General features: G+C 49.5%; 2 protein-coding genes across 2 annotated transcripts; one reads left to right on the top strand and one right to left on the bottom strand.

The window, feature by feature from the left end:
- Positions 1 to 1749: 1749 nt before the first annotated feature.
- LOC119282529 (epidermis-specific secreted glycoprotein EP1-like) lies at positions 1750 to 2872 on the top strand. The gene has a single exon (XM_037562730.1). It carries the CDS (start codon positions 1793 to 1795, stop codon positions 2753 to 2755), a length of 963 nt encoding a protein of 320 aa, XP_037418627.1. The 5' UTR covers positions 1750 to 1792; the 3' UTR covers positions 2756 to 2872.
- A 3296-nt stretch (positions 2873 to 6168) lies between these two features.
- Positions 6169 to 7672, bottom strand: LOC119282528 (epidermis-specific secreted glycoprotein EP1-like). Its single transcript, XM_037562729.1, has one exon. The coding sequence runs from the start codon at positions 7656 to 7658 to the stop codon at positions 6243 to 6245; it is 1416 nt and encodes a 471-aa protein (XP_037418626.1). The 5' UTR covers positions 7659 to 7672; the 3' UTR covers positions 6169 to 6242.
- Between the last annotated feature and the right edge of the window lie 1253 nt (positions 7673 to 8925).

The raw sequence follows: 8925 nt of genomic DNA, 5'->3' as shown, positions 1-8925 counted from the left end.
TGTACCAACTACAGTAACATCAAAAACAACTACTGTGAGGAACACAGGCACCACAAGTTCACAACCAAAGCAGCAGGGTTGTTTTTTAGGGGAGTCGAGGCATTACATACCTCTGGTGACAATCCATTGATGAGATCGCTATTGATGCATTCCTTATAAGATTAGTCTTGTTCAGTGGTAGTGGTCGTGATAACATGGAAACACCAAAGTAAAAAAACAGAAAATTACCTCCGGTCTATTGGGGCAATTGACCGAACAGTTGGCATGCAAACGGCTGTAGCAGTAGTGTTTCTCAAAGAAATAAAAACCTACTATGTAATGCAATGTAGCAAAAATGGTGGTGGATTCATGGAAGGCGCCAGTCACTACTAAATGTTTTTTTCAGCATGGTCATTACTAAATGCTTGTGCAAGGTTCCTGCACAAGGTTTATGCTAGTAATGCTTGCAAGTCTTTTGTGTTATTCTATCCACCACAAGTCTAGAACAGTGACAATCACACAGAAATAGGTGCTGAACCATCCTTCGGTACAATACATATTTCATTAGATTCAATCGGATAAGTAACAATGACAGACAACCATATAACACTTCTAATTTAATTATGCAGACTAACCTGAAACTATTTTTTAGATGAGCTAACCTGAAAATATTAAGCGGACCTGAAACTAACCTGACAGGAAACAGATATGGGGTGGAGCTGATGGTGTGGAGGTTGGGCCTGAACCTTCCTTGGAGGGAGAAGATGACCTGACGAGCTCTCCTCACTCCGCCGCAGCCGGCGTCGTGCTTCCGCGACTCTGCTCCACAAGTGCGGCGTGGTGTGGCCGATGTAGGAGAGGAGACGGGATGGAGGTGGGGGAGCTGATACTTCTTCGATCCGGCACTCGACGGGAGAGGACAAAGGAGGACGGGGCTCCGCCTGCCGCGCCCATCCTCGACTCCGCCGCCCTCTCCCTCCGCGGGAACGCCGTGATCCGGGGCTTCGCCCGACAAGGGCCTCCAGTGCGGCGCTCTAGCCGCCTTCAATCAGGAAAACGGCGGTGGTGCCCAACCCTATTTTGCGAAAGAGAGAGAGACGTGGGTCAGGAGAGGGGGCAAATCCTCGCCGGCGTCGACCGGCGGCCGGCGCAGCACCGGATCGAGCGTCACCGGGGTTGGTCGCCTCCTAGCGGCTGAGATCGGGAGGCGAGGGAGAGCCCGTGTTTTTTTGTGCTGGTAGACTGCAGTTTGAATATTGAAAACTACAGGAGGAGTTTGGGAAAACAACCTGAACGAAATGTTTTTCTCACTTACTAAAGGACTGCGGGTTAATTTCTCAAAAAACGGAGGGACTTTTTTACAAAAATCCTAACGACGGACGACTAGAAGCAATCGCTGCTTTATTAGTATATATATATATATATATATATATATATATATATATATATATATATATATATATATATAAGGAAAGATATGCCGGCAAGGAAACGAGCTCGAAAATTTTAAATTTGTACAGTACATAGTAGGAACCAGACCACGTACGGCGGGCACGGAGCTGGCCACCGGCAACGCGTTAACGCGCAGACGAGTCGTGAACCGACGGCGGCGGCGGCGCCATCCCTCGAAGACTTCCACGCCGGGCTGGATACCACCGCGCCGCCGGTCGTTCCCATCCAATGTGCGTGCCAATTCCGCACCACACACCAATCGCTATGCATAAAAGCACCCTCCGTCGATCGTTGTTGCATCCACACAGCGCTCCGCTCTCATACCCCATCACGACATTCACGGTCGATCAAGTCACAACCCATGATGCACCGTGCTACGATCATCGCGCTGATCTGCTGCCTCGTGGCCGGCGGCAGGGCGCGCGCACAGCCGTTCGACTACCCGGCGGCGAGGCTCTCCACGACCTGGGCCAACACGGACGCCGCCCTGCCGCACCACGTCGTCTACACCGACGGCTCCGTGGCGCGGGCCGCCCTGCTGCGGCTCAACCCGGCGGGCCTCGGCCCCTCCTACGCCTTCGGCTTCTTCTGCACCGCCAGTCAACCGCGCGGCAACGGCCCCGCGGCCCCGTGCACGGAGTTCCTGCTCGGCGTCGCCGTCGTCTACTGCAACAGCGGCGCGGGCATGACGTTCGTCACGGCCGGCGTCCCGCAGGTCGTCTGGTCGGCCAAACGCGGCAGCCCCGTCAGGGAGGGCGCCACCACGGAGCTCACGCCGGAGGGCGACCTGGTTCTCAGGTCGGGCCCCGGCGGAGCGGTCTTGTGGTCCACCGGCACCAAGGGCCGGTCCGTCGCTGGGGCGCGCATCGGCAGCGACGGCAACCTGGTGCTATTCGACGGGCGCAACGCCACGGTGTGGCAGTCATTCGACCACCCCACGAACGCGCTCCTCGTCGGGCAGTCGCTGAAGCACGGGGCGCGGCTCACCGCCAACGCGTCGACCGCGGACTGGCGCGACGGCAGGCTCTACCTCGCCGTCGACGACGATGGACTGAACGCCTACGTCAACGCCACGCCGCCGCAGCGCTACTACCACCTCAGCCTCAGCGAGACCGCACCCGGCGCCTACGCGACGTACACCAACGGCAGCCTCACGGTGTCCGCCCGGCCCGGTGCGCCGCCGCTGGCCGCCATCCAGCTGCCCACCGTGGGCGCCGGCACGGTGCAGTACATGCGGCTGGAGCACGACGGCCACCTCCGGATCTACGAGTGGCGCTCGGGCTGGGCGCCGGTGTACGACGTGCTCAAGTCTGCTACGACCTGATGAATCCTGAGCACCATACATACATACATACATACATCAAGGCATATGGCAATGTCCTAGAAAAATATGACACGAATAAAGTTCTGCGACATGTATGTACAAATTCCATTATATAAAAAGAATGACATAAATCTTGTGTCCGTTCTCTCTATATTGATCACCTCATGACAGATGTATGGTGACTTATCTTGTGCCAAACCCAATAATGTCTATAATCCTAGAAACACCTCTAAAACTATGTTGGTTTCTGCCTTGGCTTAATAAAGTTGGGGCGGAGGAAACCCCTATGTTTAAAGAAAAACACCTCTAAAACTATGACAGTATACAATCGTATCTGGTACTAGTGCACACATACAGAATCAACAATTAAAAAACTATCCACTTTAGCTACGGGTAAGTCGTCTAAATTTTAAATTTGAATAAGTCAATTTTCTAACCGTTGGTTCTTTTGTCAAGATTTGTGTTGTTTTCTTACTTGTGTTTCTTATTTGGGGTAAGTCAATTTTTTCTTAGGCTGCATTTTTTATTTGCCCCTGTTTGGGGTAAGTCAATTTTTTTAGAGCATCTCTAACAGACGCCCAAAAAAAACCACACGCACTAAAAACCATTGTTTTCATGCACCGGAGACAAAAAACAGCGCTCCAGCAGACGGTGTAAAATAGAGCATGCACAAAAATCTTTAGCGCACGTGTGTGCGCGCGGCCTGCTGGACTGCAGATTTGGGCCGCCGGATTGTGGGCGCGGCTGCTGCAGGTGGGGCCGCCGGATTGGGCGCTGGGTTTTTATGCATTTGGAAAACCTCTTCGTCGCTCCTGCGCGCAAAAAGACTATTTTGACGTCGTAAAAGAATTATACCGCGCCCAGGCGAAGCGCACCTGTTGGAGATGCTTTTAGGTTGATTTTTTGACTTGCCCCTATGTGGGTAAGTCAATTTTTCGATTGGGCTTGAAGCCGGTTATACGTTGTTTGTTTGTTTTTCTATGCTTTTTTGCTTTTGCTTTTATTTTTTATATCGTTTATTTCCATATGGGTATTTTTTTTGCATTTGGATGAGTGAAAATGTATGCACGCAATTATTGTACAATATGTGTGTTAATTACACTAGAGTGTGGAAAGTGCACTATTGTACATTTATTCTTTTCATATTTAAAAGTGCAATTTCAATGTCAAGTTGAGTGCAAGTATTTTTATTTCGTTTCCTTTCTTCTTAAAGGGTAATACCAACGCCACTATTTCATTGTATTTTAGAAAAAATCATTGTTTTGATTTTGTTTTAGTTTTTATTTCTTTTCCTTTTTTTCTTAATGAGTAATCCCAGTGCCACTAATTCATTTTCCTTAGAAAAAACTATTTTTTCTAGTTTTATTTCATTTTCTTTCTTCATTAAGGGTAATATCAATTCCATTAATGTGTTCTTTCTTAGGAAACAGCTTAGCTCCACTAATTTACTTTGTTCTAATTTTATTTTAATTATTTTCATTTTCTTTCTTCTCGAAGGGTATTAAAATGCCACTAATTCATTCATTCTTAGAATTTTTTTTTTGATTTTCTATTTTATTTTTCTTTAAGGGCATAATACGAATACCATTAATTCATTCCTTCTTAGAAAACCTTTTTTACGGAAAATCCAGATAGCATGCTAACTTTTGCATATTATAGAAAAAGCAATTTCTGTATAAAGTGTGTGCAATTTTTTTTCATTACTTGTATTATTTGTTTAATTTTATTTCTCCTTAAAGGGTAATAATAATGACATTGATTCATTCTTCCTTAGAAAACTTACTTAGCTTTTTTTTCATTTTCTTCTTTAAGGGTAATTCCAATTCACCAATTTATTCTTTCTCATAAAACTTCATTTTTTGAGAAAAGAAATCATTGTTATATGCTTGTTCTTGCGTATTGTAAAAAACACAATTTTAGTGTAATTGCATGCAAATATTATTATTATCATTTTTGAAAATCTTATTTTTATTCTTAACGAGTAATACCACAGCCACTAATTCATTCTTTCTTATAATATTTTATTTTATTCCTATTTTTATTTTACTAACAGATTTTTCTTGTTGGAAACTTCTCTTTCTACGAAATTTCACTACTATATGCTTATTATTGCATATTACAATAAGGTGCAATTTATGTGTAAATTGCGTAAAAAAATTGCGATATTTGTTTCAATATTTGTTTCTTTTATTTCTTATTTAATTGGAAATACTAATTCCAAAAATTCATTAATCCTTACAATACATCATTATTTTGATTATGTTTAGTTTTTATTTTATTTTATTTCTTCTTTAAGGTAATACCAATGCCACTACCTTAGGAAAGCTTTTTATACGAAAATTCCACTATTACATGTTTATCCCTGCATATTATAAAAGAGCAATTTCTGTGTAAATTATGTTCAAACTTTGCCATTGTGTTTTATTTATTATCATCTTGAATGGTAATATGAATGCGACTAATTCATTCTTTCTTTAAAAACTTCATTACTTTTATTTGTTTCAATTTTTATTTCATTTTATTTCTTCTTAAAATGTAATACAAATGACACTTATACATTCCTTCTTAGAAACTTCATTATTTTGATCCCCACCCCCTGTTTTTATATCATTTTATTTGCTCTTGAAGGGAACTTTTAAAGTTGGTAGAACTTTGGATGGAAAGGAGGGGCCTCTAGACCAGGCCTGGGATTTGCAGATCAGACTTGTCAAGGCCGGCCCAAAATTTGGCCCGGTGCGGGAATGATCAGGTTTAACACATGTTACCTTAATTGTCAAAAAAAAAACATTGTTACCTTAACTTGGTGTTTCCAAATTCAAATTGTTGTGTAACATGAAAAAATGTTCAAACACAAAAAAGGTGTCCGTTGTGTATGTTGGGAAAAATGTTCTGTATATATGTTTAAATTATTTTTAGAAGTGAGAAAATATTCATGTGTTGAAAAATAATGTTGGCGTATTCAAAAAGATATGTTCGCATATGAAAAGAAAAGACAATAAATGAACAGAGAAAAAAGTGACGAAAAATAAAGAAAGAAAAATGAAAGAAAAAGGAATGGAAAAAATCAATACCTTTTCTTCATTTTATTCATTTCCATGGCTGGTTATGTTTTTTAGTTCCAATGTGAGCGCAGTTCTATTAAGCTCCGTTTCTATATGCATAGGAGCCATGGAGAAATGTCATGGTTAATTGCTAAATGAAGATATTTTCTTATTGTTGATTTTGTATGGGGTGTGGTTAGGGCTCAGTCGACTGAGATTGCACGGATCTTAATGTAAAATCTCATGGATATAGCATCGACTGAGACGCCATGCATTTGTCATTAGGTGCTCAATGTAAAGAGAATGGAGAGATGATTAATTCATGCCATTTTTTCAATATTGGAATTTGTACATATATATGTCCCAGAACTTTATTCGTGTCATTTTTTCAAGGACAATGCCATATATATGCTACTGTATTATGTGCGTATAGTGTTCAGGAGTCATCAGTTCCTAGCAGGCTTGGCCTGCACCTTGATATGCATGGTGGAGTTGTAGTGCACCACCTCCGGCTGCACCGTCTGCATCGAGAACACCTCCGACTGCAGGTAGCATGACCCGTCGCCGGCGTCGGGGCCGTAGTAGAACTGCGCCGCCGCGCATGCGCAGTCGTCCAGGCACGCCTTCTTGCACGCCTCCTCGCTCACTCGCTCCACGGCCCGCATGCTCGTGGTGTGGTCGTTGAAGTAGGTTGTGCCCGGCAGCGACACCAGCCGGTGCTGCGTGCGTGGCCGCCGCGACGGGCGGCACGACGTTGGAGGCGGCGGCGTCGGGACGCAGCCGCGGTTGGGCGTCCGGAAGTCCACCGGCCGGAAGTTGGCCGCGTCGGGGCAGCTGCACTGCGTGTCGTCCGTGCACACGCCGTACGCGCCGCACGCTGTCGGAAATGCGCAGCCGCCGTCCGGGAAGAGGCGCAGCACGTCGTACACCGGCGCCCAGCCCGAGCGCCACTCGTAGATCCGGAGGTGGCCGTCGTGCTCCAGCCGCATGTACTGCACCGTGCCGGCGCCGAAGGTGGGCAGCTCGATGGCTGCCAGTGGCGGCGCTCCGGGCCGGGCGGACACCGTGAGGCTGCCATTGGTGTACGTTGCGTAGGCGCCGGGTGAGGTCTCGCTGAGGCGGAGGTGGTAGTAGCGCTGCGGCGGCGCGGCGTTGACGTAGGCGTTCAGTCCATCGTCGTCGACGGCGAGGTAGAGCCTGCTATCGCGCCAGTCCGCGGCCGACACGTTGGCGGTGAGCCGAGCGCCGTGCTTCAGCGACTGCCCGACGAGGAGCGCATTCGTGGGGTGGTCGAACGACTGCCACACCGTGGCGTTGCGCCCATCGAACAGCACCAGGTTGCCGTCGCTGCCGATGCGCGCCCCGGCGACGGAGCGGCCCTTGGTGCCAGTGGACCACAAGACCGCTCCGCCGGGGCCCGACCTCAGAACCAGGTCGCCCTCCGGCGTGAGCTCCGTGGTGGCGCCCTCCCTGACGGGGCTGCCGCGGTTGGCCGACCAGACGACCTGCGGGACGCCGGCCGTGACGAACGTCATGCCCGCGCCGCTGTTGCAGTAGACGACGGCGACGCCGAGCAGGAACTCCGTGCACGGGGCCGCGGTGCCGTCGCCGCGGGGGCTGTTGGCGGCGCAGAAGAAGCCGAAGGCGTAGGAGGGGCCGAGGCCCGCCGGGTTGAGCCGCAGCAGGGCTGCGCGCGCCACGGAGCCGTCGGTGTAGACGACGTGGTGCGGCAGGGCGGCGTCCGTGTTGGCCCAGGTCGTGGCGAGCCTCGCCGCCGGGTAGTCGAACGGCTGCGCGCGCGCCCCGCCGCCGGCCACGAGGCAGCAGATCATCGCGATGATCGTAGCACGGTGCATCATCATGGGCTGTGACTTGATCGATTGTGAATATTGTGATGCAAGAAGGATCGACGGAGCGTGCTTTTATGCAAACGATTGGTGTGCGGTGCGGAATTGACACGCACATTGGATGGGGAAGACGGAAGAATGATGGTGGCGTCCAGCCCGGCGTGGAAGTCGTCGCGGGATGGCACCGCCGCCGCCGCCATTCCACTGCCGTCGGTTCACGACTCTTCTGCGCTAACGCGTTGCCGGTGGCCATCTCCGTGCCCACCGTACGTATGTACTCATGTGCATATCTGGTACGTGGTTTTGTTAGTAGTACTAATTTTCACGCTCGTTTCCTTGTTCGTAGTATATTGGTTGGGCCATTCTTCTAGCTCACGGATGCACACCCGCAGTGGAGGAACTACAGTGCCAAATATGGGCGGGCGGTACAAAAAATCCCACTGTTTTCGTCAAATTGGCCTAGTCTAGGAGCATCTCCAACAGCCGTGCTAAACTAGCACCGCGCCGTAAATTAGTCCGTTTTAGCGCGCGCGCTACGCGGCAGGTCGCTTCAGTGGGCGCGCAAAAACGGCGTGCGCGCTATAACGAGTTGGGTGCGCGGTCGAAAGCACTATCCCGCGCGGTGTATTTCGAGCGCCTGCTACAGCGCGCGGCACACTCGACCGCTCGCGCCGCACTCTCTTCTCTCCTCCTCCTACGCCCCGCGCGCGCCGGCGCCGGCGCCCTGCTACCCATGGACGCGCACACCGGTACCCCGCTCACCCCGCTGTACAGCCGCGACCTCCCCGCCGCCACCGCCGCCGCCGCCGCCGCCGGAAACCCTAGCGCGGGGAGCCGCTGCAAGAAAGAAAAAATCGAAAAGAAGAAGAGGAAAGGAGATGATGAGCTCAAAAATGCTATGGAAGCTATTGTGAAGGCCAGAAAAGAAGCCAACGAGGTGAGGAAAATGGCAAGGAACCAAGATGCCGCGGCCGAGGAGAGGATGGTGGCCGCCGAGGAGAGGATGGTGGCCGCCGAGGAGAGGAAAGTGGCATTGGAGGAGAGGAAGGTGGGCATGGAGGAGCGATCTAGGTTGTTGGAATGCGAGAAGCACTTGTTCTTCTTGGACACATCTTTGTTCAAATGATGCGCAAAAGGAATATGTCAACCTTGCCCGTGAAAAAGTCTTGTTCCAAAAAAGAGCCATGATCCGCGCCATGGGTGGCGGTGGCCTTGGCGGCATGGGTGGCGGTGGCGGAAGAATCGTCTTCGGAAGATGAGGACGAAGACGAGGAAGATGTTT

The sequence above is a fragment of the Triticum dicoccoides genome, chromosome 3B (genome assembly GCF_002162155.2).
Source record: "Triticum dicoccoides isolate Atlit2015 ecotype Zavitan chromosome 3B, WEW_v2.0, whole genome shotgun sequence".
NCBI lineage: Eukaryota > Viridiplantae > Streptophyta > Magnoliopsida > Poales > Poaceae > Triticum > Triticum dicoccoides.
The sequence above is the reverse complement of the archived record's forward strand: the minus strand, read 5'-3'. Positions and strand labels throughout refer to the sequence as shown.

What these genes read in the sequence shown, in the direction of transcription:
- LOC119282529 (XM_037562730.1), top strand. Translation starts at nt 1,793, where the DNA reads ATGATGCACCGTGCTACGATCATCGCGCTGATCTGCTGCCTCGTGGCC.
- LOC119282528 (XM_037562729.1), bottom strand. Translation starts at nt 7,658, where the DNA reads ATGATGATGCACCGTGCTACGATCATCGCGATGATCTGCTGCCTCGTG.